General features: G+C 36.6%; 1 protein-coding gene across 2 annotated transcripts; it reads left to right on the top strand.

Annotated features, from left to right (window-relative positions):
- The first annotated feature begins 11,643 nt into the window (after positions 1-11,643).
- On the top strand, positions 11,644-21,247 carry LOC149788588 (proton-coupled folate transporter-like). 2 transcript variants are annotated; one of them, XM_089975735.1, is made up of 4 exons: positions 11,644-12,036; positions 17,929-18,012; positions 18,442-18,598; positions 20,702-21,247. In XM_089975735.1, exons 1-4 carry the CDS (start codon positions 11,724-11,726, stop codon positions 20,775-20,777), a joined length of 630 nt encoding a protein of 209 aa, XP_089831861.1. In that variant the 5' UTR covers positions 11,644-11,723; the 3' UTR covers positions 20,778-21,247. The 2 variants fall into 2 exon arrangements, with proteins under 2 accessions (XP_089831861.1, XP_089831860.1); XM_089975734.1 differs by having other exon boundaries at positions 11,644-12,894.
- The last annotated feature ends 2,132 nt before the right edge of the window (positions 21,248-23,379 follow it).

Here is a 23,379-nt window from a genome sequence, read left to right as displayed (position 1 = left end):
CTCCAGCGTGATGTGATTCTCGAACAGGATCACGTTTGTCACGGATAATCTGGGTATTGTATACTTCCGCAATAAACTTTATTTCAGAAATGTGTCATTGTTCGTCGAGATAGTTAATCGTCGCTGCTCATTGGTCATGCATTGTAGCATCAATGTCCTGCATGATTCTGAATGTTGACCACACATGAGCTGCACCATCGTTGCGAAACTCTTTATTGGCTTCACTCATACGATTAATAAAAGTCTTATTCGTCGAATCATTCAGATTGCCTCGGCATACACGATATCATGCTTGTTAACGCGGTCGAATCGTCAACTTGGCGGCGCATTCTGTCAAATAGAATCTCCCTTGAGAAGGCTTGATCGCAGATAATCTCACAAGTTCTTCTGTTATAATTAAATCAAATATATATTTAAATAAAACTTTCATACATAATGATTCAAGCAAAAATTAACTGCAAGTGGTTGATGATTGACTCTACAATTCCTTGTAATCGGGCCTGTGTAAATGAATTTTGTGGATATCACCTACAAAGCGTGCGAAGAAGGAGTCAAGGACCAAAACCGAATTTGAAATGTAATAAGGGAGTCCGGGGAAAATCGAAAATACAGAGCTTTGAAATTGTATTATAATTAAAACAAACGCTAGTAACAGAGTTGCTGGTATAAAAAACGCTGAAGACTATCTCGCTAGATTTTCATCCTCACATCCCACATATATGTTCTAGTAATATAATATTAATTTAGACAGATAACGTTTGCTACATATTTATGAGCAATACAAACTTATAAAACATGCCATCATAAAAAATTATGAGGCATCTGGTGACGACGTGATTATGAACTGTCGATTAAAAACAGCAGTCTGCTCAGTTGATAATGAGGGTTATCTCAGATTTACTGTTGGGGAAAAAGCTATATCTCTTATAAATTTATCTATGGATATTTTCACGGACTGATCAAAGATTATTTTTTGGATAATTTGCAGGCTATTGCACAGAGTCAGAATTCTGCACGAGGGGGTACCGAAAAATATAGCAAACGTGCAAAATTAGTTAAATCTATAAATGCAGAGACATGGGAAGATATAGATTTTTCATCGACATATGCAGCTTCCAAATATTTTAATATTTTTCCAGCTTTGGTACATAGTTTCGCAGATAAAATATACAGAACATCGAATTCAAAGAAATACAAAACAAAAAAGTATTTAGGCATGTCACTTCTGATGTATAACATTACAAAACAAAAATTAAATGTCCAATGAAATGTCATCGACAAAGTCCCTGATATCAGGGGGGATAACTCTGTCAACGATTCGAAGATAGATTAAAGAGTAACCTCGCTTGTATTTTACCACAGTATTCACTAATAAATGAATTTTTTAATTTTTTTTTTTAAAAAACATTATCTTCGGTACAACATGTCGCAGATAAAATATACAGAAAGAAATACAAACAAAGGTAAAGCATAACTCCATTGTAAGACATAAAAATTCAGTGTCCAATGAATTCGTCATCGACGAAGTCTTTGATATTAACATGGGAAATAACTCTGTCAGGTAAAGGTAGGTAGTGTGTTTTACAACTACTTCCACTTATAAATGAATTATATTTGTTGTTGGGATTTTGTGGGCTTTTAAAAACACTATCAAACACCTTATATAGTTTCTGACCCGTTCTACTGTTAAAAATCCACCCAATGCTCGATATTCAACAGCTCATGTCCACCCTGTCACCACGTGGTGGGTATTCTTTTGCACTCCCCGGGGTTGATCATCGGGAGGCTTTGCAGAAATCTGTTGAACGTAGGGAAGGCCTCTGGTGGTGGTTGTGTATATGTACATGTATATGTGTAAATTTATTGTAAATATGTAAATACATACATAAATTTACCACTGAAATAAGAGTATCTGACGACGAAACATCATGAAGCAGCGCCACCGGCCAATGAGAATTTTATCATTGTAAGTGAATCTCATAAAGCAGTGACACTGTTCTGGCAAAGATTGACCAATGAAAGCTTTAGCACTGTAAGGGAGTCTAGTTGGGCGTAAAACATTTTCCGCAATTAAGGAATGTATGTGCCATGTATATACTGTAAATAATTATAGATACTGTAAATAGTTACGATTGTATATACTGTAAATATGTGTATGTGACGTCTTTAGAGTTTGATGAACGTATACAAATTTGTGATCAACTTGATGCTGAAAAATCATTTGTGATTTCGAATCACTGCAAGAACAAAGTTCCGAGGTTATATATACATTGCCAACCAAATACAAGTTTACAAAATTGCTCCAGCAGTCAAAGACGCAGTCGTTGGCGATCGTCGATGAAACACGAGTTGAATAATTGGTCTAACTCGCACACGCGATCGAGAAAATTGGATCAGAGTTATCTCGCGAATATATAAAAAAAAGATCGCGAATGCGCGTGTAAGACAGTTAAAAAAGATTATGTCCGATTGTAAAAATGAAAGTGAAATCGGTGTCAAAGTCAAGGCTGAGAATGAAAGTGATTGTAAATACGAAAGTGAAAGTTTTGACAACGTCTTTGACAAAGTAAAGGGTAACATCTAAACGAAGTGAAAGTTGTAACGGATTGTGAAAGTGAAATCTGTGCCACAGTTAAGGTACTAGGAATTCCTCTGAGAATTCTGTTTTTGTTTTTTAATGAAAATATTTTTTATTGTAAAAATCTTATATTTTACCGCTGAAATTGTTTTCCAAAGACTTTACTGGGGGGGGGGGGGTAACATTTTTCAGAGTTACCTAAATAAAGTGTATTAACAGAAAAAGTTTGTATTCTGTTTGTAGAATTTAGTTTTCTTCTGATTATAATAGTTTGACTTTTTTATTCTGATTATATTATTTTTATTTTACTTTTTTTATACCGAATCAGAATATTGATTCTAATATTTGTTTGAGCTCATCAAATGTAATACAGAAATGTGCTTAATTCAGAATTTGGTCTCTATCACATACAGCCGTAATAATGTGTTCCCGTCGCAGTTCATTTAACTGCTGCTGCGTTAACAAAAAAATTCATCGACGTATTCATCAATAAATATATCAACATTACATTTTTCTGTGACGGGAAGTGTCAAGATTGTTCTGACGGCACTTTTGAGTACCTTTTTGTTTTTTTATAAAAACCTTATATAACACCATTTATAAGATTTTGTCCTGTTTTACATAACCACCAACAAACTCAGAAAAAAAAGAATTTTGTTTTATACTTTCCTTGACTCTGTCAGGATGACGCTGAAGATCTACGATCTTACGATCTCACATACAAATTTATTTTCAAAAATTTCCTCTTAAATGAAGCAGGTATCCGCGCTGATCCGTAAGTTTGAAATGTATCGGTGACAATCACGGATTATGACATCGCAGATAAACTGGATTAATAAATTCTAGCACAATAAAATATCGGTGGGAGTGGGCAGGGGGCTTGAGGCGTAAATGTATATAAAATGTATCCCTGCTGGGCCTGACCGGAATTTTCAAGATCTACTTGATAGCTGCCACCAATTGCATCACATACAAGATTGACTGCGATCGTTGACACCTGGTGATATATGACGACCTCCACTGTGCGGATCATTTTTGTACTTGAGGATGTTTGCCGGTGGGGATATTTTTCTCCATGCGGCAACGATTTGTTGTAAATATTCAGAGACAATGTCACTTATTTTCAAAAGATTTCCGTAAAATTTAAACTTTGGTAAATCAACCTCAGATACTGATATTGCCTTTAAAAGCTCTTGTTTGATTGAGTATTCGATACCATCGTCGGTATACTAATTGGTTTAGGTATCGGTTGAATTAATAACATACTGTACAATTTTATGTCTGGAGGATTCAACATCATCCTCGATTTGATTTGCATGTCTTATCTGTGAAATAATTTCCTAGGGAAGTTTCTTATGGTGGTATTCTAGCACGTACTTGTTAACTTTTTGCGTAGTTCACTTATACTCGCATTATAATGAACAACAAATATTATCAAGTACATATTTAATGTCTCTGAAACAAATGTACCCTCGTAGCCAAATGCCATTTTAAAGTCTCATACTATATCCATTGTTCCCTCTCTACGAAATTTAGCAATAGGTGTAGGCGCTGGACTCCCTCTTACAAATGCCCACATATAGCCATCAGGGTCATCATATCTTATAAAGCTTACTCAGAAATACTCTTTCTCGTCTTAGGTGTAGTCGCCACCTTGAGGTTCTGGTGGTGCTTGATGAACAGGTGCTATCTTTGACCATCCTATCACACTTCGAATGGACGACTGATATATGTTGACGGCATAATCTCGAGAATTTATTTACATCGCGGCTGATGATGTTGGCTCATGATCCGTGAGAGCGATCTTGAATACTTTTCCGATGATAGATTTGATTCTGCGCTGGAACTCATCGTTGAACTGTTCGCTTTGATGACCGTTCGTATGTATACCACAACTTGCCAATCGAGTGTTCCATCGGATGACTTTGATCTAATATTTGGCCAGCTATGATATACTCGTAATTGTGCTAGTGTTATTTCCTTAGCTGCAATCACTGTTGAAAATCTAACGTTGAACTCAGGATTGGTTGAGCTTGCTGATATCATCGTGGTTTTTGACGGCATTGTATTAGCGGCGACCTGTTGTAATTCGTTTGACATTATTATTTTTTAAATCGGGGGTCTAAAATCGTTTTTTTGTAGTCGATAACTGCGTCATTGCCTCGTGGTAAATCTTAATTATTTCTGTGAATTCCTGATCTGATATTATTCCATCGATGAGACCTGATGATATCAACGAAGATAATGTTGCGTATGCGTACGTTGCCATGTGAAACTTTGTTCTACATTCTTGTAATTTATCAACCGCGCATGTGGATAATTTTTTGCGATGATATTAAGAATACCAGCAGCACCGGTTAGAACTGAAACTCCAGTTCTTATCACTAGTGCTATCACGTATGATGCTGACAATGTGCCGATGACCGTTACTGTTCCAGCTATGACTGCAGATGCAGAGTATACAATTATATCAGTGACAACGACAAGTCTGCGGTATTTTTTCTTTGTTTTAATGTATACTCGTCGATGATATTTTCAGTTGGGTATGCCACAAACATACTTGATCGTATCTGTAATGTTGCGTTGCAACATCACGTTGAACGTCAGGTGATTGATTCATTACGTATACTGCTAAATTTTAAGAAGGTGGCAGTGTGGCGCCGAATTCAAGACACGAATAGTAGAACACGAGGGTGCCCGTTTCTTCGTGTTCCACCAAACATGTTTCCTCGTCGTTTTTATCCAGTACTAACAACATAAATCCAGAAGATCCACGTGGCGGAGTAAGGAAAGTGTGGTATATATTGTAAATCTTCTAACGCCGATTACTGAGAACCTGTATATACCGGTAACCGTAACGCGATGTTTGATGGATTTATTGAGTGATGTCCATAATGCTGACCCAGACGCTACTGTGTATGTTACGCCATCGGTAATATATTAATGTCAGAGAGCTTAATGTCGATGACTGCTGGACTTCCAAAAATTCATTAATGGCTCTATTTGTGTTTCTACGAAAATTTGTAAAAGAGGTTACATGATTAGAATATTCAGATCTGAACCATATCAGTCCATCATTGATTGCAAGTTCATCATCGAGGTTTTGCTATTGTCGACGTATTTTTTGTTTCAGCGACATTGCTTGATTCTGGTTCTCAACGACCGGTCATTTTATTATTAGCCATACTGAGAGAAACAGTCATTGCATCACCGTTGATAGTAAACGATTATTGATCTCAGTTCTGATCGTGTTGTTGATGCTTTCTATGTATTTTTTGTTGACGCCACATCATCGTCTGATGTTGGTACTTTCACATTGGTAATTGTAATGTTTGTAATGTTGCTCATGTTGAGATCGCCATACATAATATTTCCAATTTTTCTGTTACATTCAATAATCTCTCCCATGAGTGTTTGTATAGATTTCTCCGAGTTTTTAATTTTACCGTTTTTAACAAACACTACTAAGTTATCTTCGTTCGCATCTGGAACCCGCAGAATAATATCTGTCAACGGGAAATTGCTCGTCTTTAATCGTCATTGTTTATCCTGAAAAACAACGACTTTATTTTGGTCCACATTTGCGAGACTCGATCATCGAGTTCATTCTTTACCTGGTCAAGAGTTGTATATTTGGATAAGTCACCTTGGGGCTTGAAATGAGCCTTAGTCGGAGTAGATCTTCCGTAAATATCTACCATTCTATATTGACTAAGACCTGTTTAAAACGTTGGACGACGATGTCTATTCGTGCACAACTTTATGAGGAGGTGTCAGCGATCTTGACACAGCGTCGAGTACAGCAATTACTTCACGGCCACATATTGGTGGATCGGTTATTGTCTGTGTTGGCAATGTTGAATACCAGATCGGCGGAGTGCTTTGCACTCTGCTAACATATTTTAAAAATTATTTTGGTGGCGCTAATCCATACGAATCAAAAAAACAACTCCACGTGGGTAAGTTGCGTATGCAACCCAATGAGTACCTGGACCAGAACTTCCATCGAGATTAATGATACCGGTTGTTTTGGTAATTGATCACGCATAAAAACACCTCTAAGTGTTTTATTTTATTTTTTAGCAGCATCAATTAAATCAAAATTGGACATAGGAAGAATCAGCGAAGTGTCCCGGGGAGTCTTAGACATTGACCGTACCAGGAACGGCGAGTTAGTATCAGTCTTAGACCTTTTCCCTTTATTTGGAAGTCTTGATTCCGTGACATGTTGCTTTCTTCAATGCCATCCCAGGAGCATTTCCAACAGCACCACGTGCAGCTGCTTTTGCAACAGCTGGGTCTTCGGCGGCTATCAAAGCTGATATAACTGCAAGAAGTGGAAATATGCCACCCATCTTGACTGCGTCTTTAATAGCATCCGAAGAAAGATTAAGTCTTACGCCGGTCTTTGATCGTTTGGAGTTATTGAAGTGCCTGAGTTGACGTTTTGTCAGGGAAAGTTTATTTGGACCACCTGTGATCTGTTCTGATTTCAGCAATATGTTCATCGCACAATTCTTTATTTTACTGATTGTAGTTTTTTAATCGAACCACGTGTCAGAGTAATACTGACGTTAAGATATGATATTATAATATCATGAGCGATTTAATTACATGTTTTCCACTCGGGCATCAATTACTCTCATTTGTCCAACAACACCTTCAAGTAACATTGTTTTATCTGAGAGTATAGCAACGATTGCTCTGTAATTAGCTATGGCTCCGCTTGCCACATGACCTTGAAAGTGTATATTAACAACAGACTGTCTTAATAAATCCATGTGTTCCAGCGAAAAGTAATAGATAGGATACAGCGTTGTAAAATCTAGTTGTGATAATTGCAGACCAGAATAAACATGTCTATCAGGTCCCATGAACGTCATCAAACGATGATATGCACATGCAATATGATTATTCTCAAAGTTCAGTATTATGTCCTCAGCTGGTTCTTGATTCTCGTTTATCCTTAATGAAACTTCAGTAACACCAAGTTTGTCAAATATCATTGCACTGTGTTTTTCTGAGTTTACTCGTTCAGTATTTTTGGAAAGCAACGAATATATGTCGCGGTACAGAGACACCTTGCTTCTATGTTATCTATCATGTGAATAAAACATTAATATTACTTTGAACACTATCTGTGGCTATCGTCAACCATGATAACGTTGATTTACCATCTTAGACCATAAAAGAGAGCAACAGTTGTTCTTCAGTCAATGATGGTATCATTGTTTGAATCCACAATGAAAGTTTTGTCAATATTAATTTACCTGTATCACCGATAGGGCGCCAGATTGCATCATCGTCGGTAGCTTTTCTTACAAGTACAACTGTTTGAATATCTCCAAAAATAATCGTTCTGACATTTCTGCAAAAAAGTTATATGACAGTGGAATTGCACATGAAAATATTCTGCTTGCATCCTTTAGCATTGGTCGACGTGATGCGAATCCTAAGTTGAATTCGGGAATTAGCACCATGAACCACCGGTCACACGTCAGAGTCAGCGGCGTCGGCATTGTTTCTTGTTCGTCTTATATTATACTGTCTGCTTTCAGCGTAGCGATAAGTGTCTTTGGCAAACATCATTGACGGACCAGTTGATCTTGAATAATCATCGGAATATCTTGCTAGACCCAATGTCGTTGTGGCAACGTCTATGTCGTTCTGGCATATTTCAATGTTTCTTCCGTCAATCATATATGTTGCACTGTTGAATAAACCCATACTACCATTATTAACAAAACCGACTCTAACATCTGCTCATATTCAGTATAATTTATTTTTTAAATTTCACCTTCTACTAAAATAAATGCTGCAGCGGGTAAGAAATATCTACTTGTATCCTGAACTTGCAGTTCGATTCGTCCACGCTGATTTGGATCTCGTGCGTCAAAAGAATAACATTGATAATCGTACCAATTCATCCTTGAGAACTGTTGCATCTATGTCAAATGCTGGATCAGATACACGTTTAAACATTATTTGCATTTGTTATCGTCTAGCCCGAAGACCATTTTCTGCTATAGACTAGCAGCCATATTTTTTCTTCTTTTTCTGACAAGGGTACACCAGCCAACTCTGCTATTTTTTATTTGCAGCTTATTATTTTACTAACATTTGCAGGCATAACTTCAGTGCTGGGTAATTTTACTGGCTGAGATTTTACTGGTGGCGGTCTGCGTAATACTCGTGTTATTGTATCTTTCATTGCTGAGAATGCTTTACCAACAACATCAACCAACATGACTAATACCTTTATCACGAACAACGTCAATAGCTTTCATTCCCAGTTGCTTCGCAATTGGTATTGCTTTTGGGGATATCTTTCCGAATAGATCCTGAACAACATCGCCGAGTCCGTCTCCGTAGATCACTTTATATGTTGGTAGTAGTGAATTTATCACCCTGACCATTACAGATCCACGTTGAGCATTATGACTGATCATCTTATTTTCTTGTCACTGATCTAATTGTACACCCTCAATCACTGCGATAATCATCAACGATTTCATAAATGAGGGACCGATAAACATTAATGTCCATGATACCGCCTGTAAATAATCTCTGACAAATAGCAGCTGCTTCATTAATGATTTCTGGGGAATTATTACCGGCTCGTCTTCCGCCAATTAGAATTTCTAGTCTGTCCACGTCGGACAGGGCGTTATTGGAACATGGAGTAATAAGACCACAGCCTTGGTACCTGTATCAGGAGTGGCACAACTACTTCCAGTGGCACCGAGGGTAGGACTTACATCTTGCAATTTTTCTTTATCACTTGTTGTTTTCCCAGCTTTTTTAACTGGTTGTTGTAATTGTTGTTTTAGTTGTGATTGTTGTTTTTCTTGTTAAAATAGTGGCTGTGGTTGTTGTTGTTTTTATAGTTGTTGTTTTTGTTGTTGTAACCGTGCAAGATGTTTATTTATTCCATCGTCAAATACAATAAATCTTGCATCAGTACTTTGGGCCTGGATCAACTTCGTAGTGTGTGCGAAATATCCATTTGTACCAAGCTTCACGACCTGCAGCATCATCAGCGTACTTGAGTTTCAAAATATTTCATCTTTGAACAAAACCATGCACAGCAAACGCAGATAATTCTTCCACGCTGCCAATTTTTTTTTTAATGTGGGCAATAGTCTCCGGTATCATTCAATTCAGTTCTCTCTCTTGCTTGTTGTTTCTGGTATAAGATCCTTTATATCAGAACGAAGCTGGTCAACATTATCAAGTATTTCTTGTGTTTCTGGTTAATAAGTAGCACCAGCTAAGTCCCCTGGAAGTCCTCGTAAAATCTTTTTTGTTGCTTTAGTTCTTTCTGCTATTTTTCCAGACGCTTTAGCGGTTTGCCCAGTTGCTTTAGCGGTTTGCTCCAAAGTGGGGAGAAGACCCACTGTAGCTTTCGTAACCTGTTTAAATAATTGTTCTGCACCTTCCCTTCTGTAAATTTTACCTGAGACTCCTGACGCTCTTGTAATATTTGTTCGACAGAATCACGGACTGGAAGATATTTTTTAATTACTTCTAGTCGCTGTCGAGTTAGTTGAGTTGTGCTAGATTCTATGTTTGGCGTTATTATTTGATATTATTAATGATTGAATTACGCCACCTTTTTTTACACCCTTAATTCTATAAGGTCACGTACACAATGACGACCCCGATAAATATATTTGACGTAGGAAACTTTATTTCGGTCAAAACTTTTGGTCTATCTACCCTCCATACATTAGCGTTATTGACGCTTGTATTTTTTTACTCTCCGTAGGAAGCTTTATTTCGGTCTGAAATTCTGGTTTGTTAACCCCCTCTGCTTCTTGCCTTAAAAGGGCACTGGAGCGTATCATCATTTACCACTCCAAGTATGCAAATTAAAAATAAAAATGCCTCTCATTTTGAATAGATGCTTTATATCTCGATTGTGCTTGCCGTGCTCCTGTCACAGTCAAACACATAGGCGGCAACATATTGGCATCGAAAGCAAAGTTGTTTTAATCCTGAAAGGGTAGGATCGAAACAATTCGTTTTCTGGATTGTGGTAAACGTAGTTGTGTTTACGGCAGGTGAAAATGGAAGTCGCCTTTTATGCCAGTATGACAGATATGGTTGGATATCTTCATCCATTTGTCTGTAAATTAAAGCTATCTCAGAAGAAAACAGTTCGTCTTTCAAAGAGATATTAGATACACTCCTTTCAATGGGGTCAGGGGTAAAGTATTTCAATATTCAAAACGTGTATGTGAAGGCAGGTGAAGTTTCGGTTCACAATGTATAGCCATATGCAGCTCTTTTGATTTTCAGTTCATCACACGCTTCTCACATATACCGACTGTCTTTTGATCTCTCGTGTTTTTTTTTTTTCGGAACTGACAAACTCATATATTGCTTTTATAGCGCAAACGAACTAAGATCGGTCTATAATTTTAATTTCGTTTCTAGGATGGGTTAAAGTGAAAAGGCGAAAATAATCTTAAGTGGAGCTTAAGAGAGAACAAAATATACACGTAATTATGATTTTGTACATTGCACGTTAAACAATCTTAATGTAATACTAATAGTAACAAAAATAATATTGATAATAGTAATGTTTCTAAGTATCAACCATTCATGGGTTGGGAGGTTGTCAACTATTGGCTTAGGGTGTTATCGCAAAGTATTACTTCCTGTAACACTTTGAAAATTGTAAGGCAGCACTTTAAAGGACACTTGTTTTATAGAACCCCCTACATATGGTACATTAGGTTAAATATCAAGGAGCTTTGAACTATATGCGATACTCTGCAATCATATTTGACGTTCAATACAGCAGGATTTAGCATCTTTACGCGATAATAAGATGAACTAAGCAACCTATTCTAGAGCAAGAACAAGATGCATCTCTGTCAATTATAGTCACTCAGAGACACACATGTTACAAATCAAACATTGATCGGATGACTATACCTCTCACGTGCTGTTGCAAATTTTCTGTATAGGTTATCAACTTACGTTGATTTCCAAGTCCAAAAGATTTTTGTTCAGTCCAGATAACAGCAAATGAGGTCAAGTAGATTGTACCAAATCATCTCATAGGCGTACTGCAAATGTGAGGGACGCGTTACATAGTCGTAAACTGTAAGTAGAACATTACGCAACTGAGACAAAAATGTCAGAGAGATCGTTGATTGAACCATCTGGAGTGGACACTCAAGCGATGAAGAATTTCAGGACTCCACTACGATATGTTGTAATTGTCTTAATAATTTTCATGCAGACAAATACGGATGTACTTGGTTCATCTGCCTTTAGCCAATATATGTATACTTGGCTTCGGAAAACAATTCCATCAAACACATCGTTGGTGACCAATGTTAATTCTTCTGTCAATGACGACTGCCCTAACATCAGCAATCAAACGAAGGGCAATGAAGCTGAAGCACAAAGCCAGGCTGCAAAGTGGAACCTGTACTTTGACCTAGGTCAGAACCTACTTACTCTCATCACTATGATATCTTTTTCAATGCTGTCCGATCATCTGGGACGGAAAATTCTCCTGCTTTTGCCGTTTGTAGGTAATATTTTGCTAACACTCGTACAAGCCATGATTATATACTTTGAACTAAGTCTCGCTTTTGCATTCATTGGTCAGGCTCTGAGCGGAATTCTTGGATCATTAGACACATTTGCCGTGGCTTGTTCTGTGATAGTAGCTGATGTCACTCCGCCCGGGAAGCAGGTCATTAACTCGTATGCTCTTCTGGAGGCACTGAATGGGATTTCAAGGGTTATTGGATCTTTTGCTTCAGGATACTGCATCAAATACACTGGTTTCTTCTATTCAACATTAGGAGCAACGGCTTTGAGCTTCTGTGGTTTTCTTCTTGCACTGCTCGGCATACCAGAAACAAGACCAAAACGAGACGCAAAAAGACCTGTTTCTGGTATATCCGAAGCCCCGTCAAATACCCAACAAAAAAATTCCGCGGTACGGTGTTTCAGATCTCTAGTAGAATTTTATATTGACAAGAAGAAATATCCAAAAAGAATAATCTTCTGGCTTTGTTTGGTTATATCCATTCTCATCATGATGCCTACTCAGTCCACATGGGATCTAACGACACTTTTGCAACTAGGATTTCCGTTTTGTTGGTCCCCTACGCTGATCGGGTACTATGGCGCTGCCCAGCAGCTCTTCGTAAACGTTCTAGGATTCCTTTTGCTGAAGCCACTGCAGAACTGTCTTTCAAGCGGTGTAATTGGTGCTTGTTCTTTGATATCAGCCATCGTTTGTTACGTCATGACTGGTCTTGCGTGGACAGATGCCGCATTTTTTATAGGTAAACTCACTGAAATATGGTTATTTGTCTTTCCTGGAGATAAGATGAAACTCGACGATTATGATCATTGTCTCGATAGTTTCAACCTTTAAGTTTTCTTTCTTTTTTTACTTTTTTTTCTTAGATTTATGGATAAAACTATTGTGGTTATTCTCACGTTCACAAAAGTAGATACGTCCACATTTATGCGCTTTTGAAAGACATATTTTATTGTTATAATATATATATATTATTTAGATTGCCACTAATAATACATAGTTCTTCACGAGAAATTATCTTTTGCTGTGAAAAGCCAATCTTGTGTAGAAAAAGACAAAACACAAATTTTAGGTCAAACCTCTTTGCTCGCATAATTTTCTCAATGACGAAATATGAAACGTAGTTGACGGGGGGGGGGGGAATTATGTCCGAAAATACTAGAAATTCTGATTGAGATTCATTAATTTCTTCTTGTGTAAAATGTTTGTTAGGCAATTTTTTACGATTGCTGTGTCAGTTTAATTTAAACAATGTGCCATAAGATTTTCTGGACAATTTGTTTCAAGGTAATTATTATTTAGACTGTCACTAATAATCCAATTAGTCCAGTTTTCCAATTCGCTAGTGAGTATTATAATTAAAAAGAATGCTAAATGAAATAGACGACCAAACAGATATAGTCTCTGATATATGAGTAAATGAAGGAATATGCGTAAGAACGAATGAGTGTAAAAATGAATAAACGAACGAACAATACATCTACCAAACGAGGTAATAACGAAAGATATGGATACGCACGAATGACAATAGAGTAAATATTTAGGATAGCAAGAGAATACTTATTCCTTTTATTCACAAAATGACACTTCATTTCCTATATGAATATTTCAAAGTATATCTTATCCGGAAAGAAAATACAGTTAATTAAATTATAAGAATTAATTGATGTTACTTTTGAGTTTTGTTTAGTATTTTTTATCAACTCTTTGTTTATCCGTGACCCTTAGCGCACACAATACAACTTTCAGCATAGCTGACAAGCCATTAGTATAGTTGAATTAGAGTCTCTAAAAAAGTCTTTATTTCATTTAATATCCTTTCCATTTCACTAACATAAATCTCTCGTTAAGTGCAGACTTATGATATTAAATTGGTCGATTTTAAGATTGATTTAAATTTCTTCCAAGCAGGTCAATGGACTAAATGAAGACGTTCAATTCATGGAATTCAGACCCCGTTTTTATTTTATCCATTTTGGTTTTTATACATATTGATATTATAAACATAATTAGAATTAGATTTTTTTTTACAGTTATCAGGTGATATAACAAATTCCCATCTTGGTATTTGCGATAAATTAAGGACCTATACTTATTATTCTACATTCTGCACAAGGTAACAAGAATTAATTATAATTCATCGAGGATTATCCTTAATCTTTGCTAGCAATTTCTCACGGATTAGTTGATAGGTTTTCCATCTCAACTGAAATCTCGCAAATTCTCGCGTTACTTGAAGAATCGTAAGAATGCATACAAATAACATGTACATATTAGGAAAACGATCAGATTTTTACAGTCAGTTTAAATTAAAAATAGACAAACTACAGGGAAGTATACACAATCTCAGAAAAGTTTTCTACACTTACAGAATAGCAACTTATCTACACGATATTGCAACTTCAGAAAATAGAGAATTGTTGTTTTTCTTTAAATAAAATAAAATGCGATAATTCGGGTCACCTATTGAACTTCATAAAAACCAACTGAAGCTGTCAATCGATTCAATATTTCACCATTTCATTTACAAGACAAGAGCCAACCACTCTCAATATAGCAGTGTTGTACAGTGTATAGGTCGATGAAGATGTTGACTTCTTGATTTGTTTCGTTTTGATTTAACTTTGAGAAGTCCCACGGTACACAATTTATATTTATCATTTGCTCTGACCAATTACTTGACCTGCAAAATCTATGAGATTGGATTTTGTTTTAAAAATCAACCTACTTTCATGGTCTCACGTTGTATGGAAAATTTGCTGACACTTCATGCTTCATGTAGACACATATCATCTTTTAGTTAATTCGTAGTTACAAGACCACCTTTGATAAAGTCAATACGTATAATGTAACATTACGACTACAGACCCGATTCTGGAAACAGGGAAACTGCCTGTCTGTTGTTTAATCATGACGCAACGACCCGTTCGGGGTAAATTCAAAGGGAATTCTATCACCAGGCCGACCAGGTAGAGACGTCTCTGTTTGTTTTGCAATCAGTCAGTGATGTTATGACCGGCTTGGAGCAAGTTCGGGCTTTTGGGAACAGAAAACCCGAGATTAACAAGTTAGTGATAAATTACCCCAGGAAATTTTTCAAAGAGACCAGACCGTATCCAGTCAAAACAGAGAGATTCAAATCTGGGACGGAGTCTCATTAAGCAACCGCTTAGGTTCGGACCAAATCCATTTTTCAGTCATTACATGTGTGAACGTCGCCAGAGGTAGATCTTAGAGAAATTGAGAGGTGTTAGACTGTACTCCGAGTTGTGCGCTCGTTAAACAGCGGGAAGGAATTCCATGGAAATTCTAGGGTTGGATTTGCGAAGAAAGGCTTTTTGAGGAAACATATCTTCGCCCGAATTTGTCTTACTTTCATAACTCGGTAATGTAAGATTGATACATTATTATGTACAGTTAGTTTATTAGAAATGGATTCTTCCATGTATCGCTGAATTATCAACATACCGTAACGTAGCGTATATCGAAATATTAACATGCAATTATAACGTACGTAGAATCGAAGAGGATGGCGCATTTTGCTACTATGCTGCATCGTAATGCCTAACTGAATTTATTAGTAAATTGTGTTAGAACTTGTACTTGCTTCTTTTGTATATGAATATATAATCTGTGAATTATACAGTCAGTCGTTGTTGGAATTGTGCACATATAATTATGCATCTGTATATTTGTATGTGTCTTTTATAATTCGTAGGGTAGGAAATGCATGTGATTGCTGCTGATGATGATAGTTTACTATATCGAGAATTTGAAAATTAGGAATGTGTATGAATGTATTAGAAGTCGTAGATCATATTGTTATTACTATAGCAAAATTATTATAGCACAAAGCCCATTTGGGATATTTAGGATTTAGGTGTGAGTGCTTGAGTTGACCTGATATTTTATTCGCCATTATTCTGATGAAATGTCTGTGAGAGTGTGGTTAATTCTCCTGAGATAAGAACAAGGAGACAAGATTATAAATCCCTTCTTATTGTGCAAGAAGCTTTCTGGGTGGGTGTAGAGTCGACATCCGAGGATCGGAGAGAGAGAAGACACGTGGAGAGCACGTGGAGGTGTTAGCGTGACGTCAGCGGTTGTGTGGAGGTGCAGTGTCGGAAGGAGCACGTGCTAGAGATTACAAGAAGTGTCCGAAGGACGGATGCGGAAGTTCCAGGAGAGAATGTAGTCATGGGTACCGGATGTATAATAAAGAAACAAGAGGCGAAAAGGGATTTGCAGATGAGTAACAGAGACAACACTGAATGGAAAAACTCTCACTTAGGACCTTTAATTCATATGATGATATAGTAATTGGCAACTGTGAATAGGTCATTGACAGTATTTGTTCGAAAGAAATTGCGATTGAGAAATTTGTCGATGAAATTGTTGAATACATGTCATATATTTGATTAAATTGTAGTACTTTTCACCCTGAGGAATTTATAAACAAAGACCGTCGGCATTGCTGACTGGGGGCTCGGAGTTATTTAAATTTTAATTGTCCACCTTCTCCAGCATTAGAAATAATACCGTTGAAGGCACATGACACATGGCAACAGTTTTTTAAAGTAATAGTAAGCCATGTTTGTAATAAACAGAGACATGCAAACATTAGGAAAGGACCCCCTAAAAGCAAGATTTTTCAATCCTTCGAATACGACAAGAGGCTTCCTAAAAGCAGGTTGTACCACTCCTTATGATAGGTCAGTAATTCCTTAAAGGCAAGATGTACCACTCCTTCGACTAGGTCAAGGGACTTCCTAAAGGCAAGATGTACCATTTCTTTTACTAGCCAAATTATGTGTGCTCGCCTGAGGTTTAAGACTTAACAAAAAGATCAACATTATCTTTGGTGTACAAAGAATGGCAACTCGCAAATAATATACTTTCCTTTGGCATTATTTAGGGTTTAAATATTTTTGGGAAATGTTTTGGTCCGATTAGGTAGTCAATAGTCATATAATTTTTATGTATATTTAATTTACATTGTGTGTTTGACCCTTTTCTGTGATTGAGGGTAGATGTCTGGCCTACCTTACCGTTGTCTTTTTCTCTGCTTCAAGATGTTTATTTCAGTATGAGTTCAAGGCCTAACCTTATTTACGAACTTAGAAAGTTGATTACAATTTGATGGAAATTTCCATTTAAACTGACCCAACATCCTGCGAATTGTAATGTGTGTTAGCTCAGTAATATATATATATATATATATATATATATATATATATATATATATATATATATATATATATATATATATATATATATATATATATATATATATATATATATGTGTGTGTGTGTGTGTGTGTGTGTGTGTGTGTGTGTGATATTCAAGATTATTTGTACATCAGCACATTCAATATTGAAATTCATTCCGAACACTGGATACTTTTAGAATTATGATAGAACATTTAGGATTATATTTTAGATTTGATTCACATTACTGTCACTTACTCTTCCATTTTCACTTTGTAACTTATAAAAATTAATTTTATTTTGTTAAATGTACTAAAGTTGTTGGTTTCGCTTCTTTATGCTGCTTAGTTTAAGAACATATAGTCGTAACACAATCGAAAACTATCTTTCTACTCCGGTTTTTCACAATTCTCATAAAAACCAGCAATATTTCGTGGGGGATTTGGGTGTATCAAGCCTTTGTCTTCTCCATTGATAATGGCATATTATTCACATTTCGCCGATTTGCGATTTCATGTTTGGAAAAGGATTTCAGTTGATATATAAATCTTCAAAAATCTTATTTTAGCCATTTTCGCTGGAACACCAATGTTCCTGTGCTTTCCAATAGCCCGAGGAATAGCATCCAAAGCTGCCGGTCCAGAGAAACAAGGTATATGTTTAGGATATACTAATGTACTTAAAATTCATCCGCTACTTTTTGATGACTTCAGTTATGACTAGACTCAAATTTTAATTTTAATTAACAACATAATTCCGTGTGTGTATAATGCGTGTACAGTCCAGCCAGAATATCTTGCAAAACGTTAGGTGAAAAACATTTAGTAACAACAGATCTCTCATCTGAAGTTTAGGTTGTTGTGGGGTTTTTCGTGTTTTTTGTGTGTGTGTGTGTGTGTGTGTGTGTGTGTGTGTGTGTGATCAGTTGCAGTCTTAAAGATCTAGTTTTAGTAAATTTGTGTAACTATCCAATTTTGCCGTAACAAAATGCATATTTTCATTAATTAGTATTTAAGAATACTTCAAAATATTTAGTATCCATTATGATGGCTACTCCAACCGTTGTGTCTTATATTCCTAGGAGCTCTTTTTGCCGGTCTTACTGCAGCGGAAATAATAGCTCGCATGGCAGCGACATCTATCTTCAACACTATCTACTCCATGACGGTCAGCTGGGTCCGGGGTTTTGCCTTCATCGTCATGGCGTTTGTTAATTTGATAGCGTTGTTTTTCATGGTGTAAGTAACTTTACTAGTAAACTTTTGAGAAACATCTCGCAGATACGTTGCATAAACATGTAATTGTCAAACAAGACATAGTTCATAAAATACGGGATAAAACAAGTTAAATGTGATTTAAGTGTTTTCATTTGCTGTCTACAACAGAGTAGAAAACATTCTTTTGGCAGTGCATGCATGTTTTACTCAAAAACATATGGGCCAAGGGTGGCCAAGTGGTCTAAGTTGATTGTCTGTACAGATCAGTAACATTTCACCTCCGTTCGCGTGGGCATATGGTCTTAAACTAAGTAACAGAAAAGAGCAAAAACCAACAAGTTTTGTAAAATTCAACAATAACTTTTTTCGCTAGAATACAAAGTGAGATTTTAAAATGGAATTACAGCATTGTGAATGAAATCCAAAATACTCATGCAAGTTTTGTCACAAATCCAATTGTATAAGGTTCCAACTGAGTTCTAGCAGTATTTCAAATAAGTTCCAATATTGAATGTGTTGATGTGCCTGTAAACTCCAACGCGGTAATGTGCCATTGGCCTAAAGTGTGATAATGTACTAATATAGTCCAAAATAACTTGTTTGAATTCACCGTAATTTCAATGTAACATCTCAGGTAAACAAGATTATATATATATATATAAGAAGCTATATAAGTGCACGCAAAAAGAGATAAGGATTTCTTATTAGAAATTCGATTCCTAACAGTTGTTCTTTTACTCTTCGATATGTGTGTGTCAATTTTTATTTTTTTTTACAGTTCCTAAACCTTTGTTGATATGCCTCAGGTACCAACTCATAGCACTTCAAGATACATTCATTAACCATATCATAATCAGCACTCTGTTTTACTGACAGTGAAGTATACTTTGTAATAATAATCCATTTTAAATTTTCAGCAATTTTCGAAAATGAGAAAAATTTTACTCTACTTCTGTTCTTTAAAAGGGGGTGCTAATATAATATTTCTGGTAACATCAAAACCTGAATTTGTGTGGGGGAGTGGTTTGCATTTCCAGCTCTGATTATTTGAATCTAAATTGAAATTCCCTTTCTTCATTTTCTCTTTGCATCTGTATTTCCGTCTCGTCTCTTTTTTTTGCATTTGCATTTGCGTATATTCTCCCCCCCCCTTCTGCAAATGCATTTATCTGTTTTCTGCAAATGTATTTGTCTATCTTCAGTATGAAACTAAAGCTTTTTTAACCCTATTTTACGTCTGACGTTTTAATTTCAATGCCATAATTTTCATGTTATATCCCAAGTGAGACTTACAAATCATGCGCAAGGCACTTTTATCCAAAACGTTATTTCCCATCAAATATTGGACCAAAATAGTTTTCATTTCCTGCTTTGTCACAGAAGCCTACGGCTCAGAAAGATCACATTGTCTGGCAAGCTGGAGCAATTCGTTCTTTTTCATGGACTCTTACCGTCTCTGGGTAGGGTTTAAGACAACGTTCTCCACTTTAGACGACGTTGTGAAAGCTTGTTGGCTTCATTAAAAATGTATTATACATGGAACGACAAATAGTACGTCTATCAAGCAGACCCCCGGTTGTATGTTCAAGGAGTATTTTTAATGAATGATTTACATACTGCATATGTTTTTAGGCGCTTTAAGCACTGTCTGACTTGGGAACTAAAACGTAGACATGATGTAAAATAAATCCATGAGTATCATAATTTCTAAACGTATTCAGTATTATATATCTTTTTTTTTTTACAAATGCCACTATACTAGCAAAATAATTTTTTTTAAAAACACGAGTACTTGTTTCTATAAGAACTTGTTGTACATGTAAGAAAGTGATCCCAAAACTATTTTTTTTATCTGATTTTCATTTGATAAATAATTCGAACAAGAAAGGAAATATTCCTTAAAAAATCTGACATTCAAATCGTAATTACTTGTCTTAAAGCAGAGATTAAACGATATAAAGAATTATTTTGATGGGTAAAACTACAATATGCATTTGAAACGCAATTTTGTTTAAAACAGTGGTGATATTTTGTCGCTAGAACTGTATTCGAATGAGACCTTCTTCGTCAGACGGCTTCCTCGTTACGAAACTCACTGTATTCTAATGAGACCTTCTTTTTCAGATGGCTTGCCCGTTACGATACTCCCGAAGACAAACATGAAAACACTGACATCGATGCACCTCTTAATGCAGCATAATATATATGCAGGATGGCATGGAAGTGCTAAAACACTATATGATCTGCAGATGTCAAGGTTTCAAGGATGATTTTATATTTCAGAGAGCTTGAAAATTGCACTCTGGGGTCATATAAACGTCTCGCTGGATGCGATGTACAGATTTAGCAATCGTATCGTGTCCTAATTTATGAATCTGACAACAATTTAAGTAATAATTTTCCGACAATATTGGAGTTGTAGAAAGAGGGCCCGAAAAACATCACAATATCTAATTTATATTAAATTATGACTGAGTGCCACTCATCCGATTTTGGAGGAATCAATAATAAGATTTTGATTACGTAGATGTACCTAACGGAAAACGGAAGATTTCAAGTTTAAGGGCATAATTTTTCTTTAAAGTTCCGTAATTCAATCGTTTAAGTTCATTCCTGTCATTTGTGTATAACAGAGTGGAATTGTATAATAAACACTGACACAAAAACATATACGTGCTATGTGTGTGAATGATCCCTAAAGACTATTAGAAAATTAAAATTGATATTTTCAGCTGCCGTTTTAGGGTTGTGAGGACAATGGGCCCCCACATCTAATTTATATATCAATGACGAAATTTTGTGGAATATTCAAAGAAAAATACGGGTTTGTTTTCAAAATTTTAAAAAAAAAAGTAATTTGTTTTAAATTATAAATATATTTTAAGCAAACAACAATATTTTCGTCCCCACCCGCACCTCAGCATGCGAGCCCGTTGAGATCGCGTCTATTATAGGCCGCTACTGGATATTATTACTGCATTATCACATATAATCGATGGATGACACATGAAAATAACAATAAATAATTGATATATTTTATAAAGATAACTTTAATCAGTTCTAATTTGAAAACGTTCTATGGTAGTCGTTGATACGATACAGTATACAGTTCTAACGAAGAGTGTAAAGACTGGGGAGATATCTAATTCATGATTTTATTGGAAATTTATATTTTTTGTCAAGGAAATATGGCAATGATGCGTTCATGGCAGTCTTGTTGAATAGCGTGTGGACTGAGCCACTCCGATTGGTAAGCGTGTGGACTGATGACTGAGCCACTCCGATTGGTAAGCGTGTGGACTGATGACTAGGCCACTCCGATTGGTAAGCGTGTGGACTGATGACTGGGTCACTCCGATTGGTAAGTGTGTGGACTGATGACTGGGCCACTCCGATTGGTAAGCGTGTGGACTGATGACCGGGCCACTCCGATTGGTAAGCGTGTGGACTGATGACTGGGTCACTCCGATTGGTAAATGTGTGGACTGATGACTGGGCCACTCCAATTGTTAAGTGTGTGGACTGATGACTGGGCCACTCCGATTGGTAAGCGTGTGGACTGATGAGAAAGAAAAACTAGGCCTAAAACAACGATGAAAAAGAGAAAAGCTGCATCAGAGGCACTCCAGCAGCGCTCTTCTGAACCAGAACCAGAACCACCTGAAAGAGCAACAGGATGTGATCTTGCCACTCGCGATCGACGAAGTAGGAAACAAGGTGGTAATGTAATCGCTGAATTGAAGGTGATTTGAAGATAAACTTTGTCCAAATAACATCCTCGCTGATGTTGATCGACTTGAAATTCTGATTCGTGGAAGACGAGCCGGCAACATTTCACACAAAATCATCATATTCTATTTGTCAGCGTTTATTTATCGGTGGCGTCATTGACAGTAACGTCTATCAGGCGGTGATCGATGAAATTACCGACTATTACTACAGTGAGTGATCAATAAGATCGGCGATAACAAAATAACATGATTATGCACAATGCCCAACGTGGACCTGAACGAGATGAAAGACAGACTCGCAATATTAGTACGCAGACCACAAGCGGTCAGACCACAGCCAGTAAAACTGCCTAGCACCGAAGTGATACCACCAAGTGTCACCAAAATAATAAATCAATCTGCAAATGAGCGGTTGAAAGAATTACCTGGAGTGCCATCACCGTCTTAACAACAAGTAGCCGCCGAGGGAGGAAAAAAAATTAACAGCACGTCTAATAGCGGGAAGTGGTCTGGCTCGACGGTCATTTCAAACAACAACGAATATAAAGAAAAAACTTTAAAGCGTGCATCTGATCCAGAATTAGACATGAGCGTATCAGTCCTCAAAGATGAATCAATGCGTGATTTTCAGTATTATTCTTATGATGCACGTGTGCCTGACGCAAATGGACGAATCGAACTTCAAGTGCAGGAGAGAAGTAGATATTTCTTGCCCGCTGAGGCATTCACTGACATCAAAGGAAGACTTCTGAAAGAAGATGATACAGCATATGCAGCTGATGTTCGAGGTGGTTGTGTTAACAATAGTGTTGTGTTGTTGTTTAACAGTGTCACCTATATGATCGATGGAAAAATTTTTAAATCATGTCTCGAAAACGTCTACGTTACCAAGACGATACTCGGCCTCGCAATAGATTTCAATGATTATTCAAGGTCGTCAGGTCCGTCAATGATGTTCGCGAAGGATACCACAATTGCAACAAGATAATGAATGGTGCTGAAGATGCAGTTGCATCGATGAATGAAAATTTCAACTTAGGATTCGCAGCTCGCCGATCATTGTTAAAGGGT

Source organism: Sinohyriopsis cumingii, chromosome 11, assembly GCF_028554795.1.
Source record: "Sinohyriopsis cumingii isolate HCF-2022 chromosome 11, ASM2855479v2, whole genome shotgun sequence".
NCBI classification, from domain to species: domain Eukaryota; kingdom Metazoa; phylum Mollusca; class Bivalvia; order Unionida; family Unionidae; genus Sinohyriopsis; species Sinohyriopsis cumingii.
Note: the sequence above shows the minus strand (reverse complement) of the source record. Positions and strands in the feature narration are given on the sequence as shown.

Coding starts and splice junctions, on each gene's coding strand:
- LOC149788588 (XM_089975734.1), top strand. CDS start 11,724: ATGTCAGAGAGATCGTTGATTGAACCATCTGGAGTGGACACTCAAGCG. Junction 12,895..17,928: donor AGATGCCGCATTTTTTATAG/GTAAACTCACTG, acceptor ATCTTATTTTAG/CCATTTTCGCTGGAACACCA. Junction 18,013..18,441: donor TGCCGGTCCAGAGAAACAAG/GTATATGTTTAG, acceptor TTATATTCCTAG/GAGCTCTTTTTGCCGGTCTT.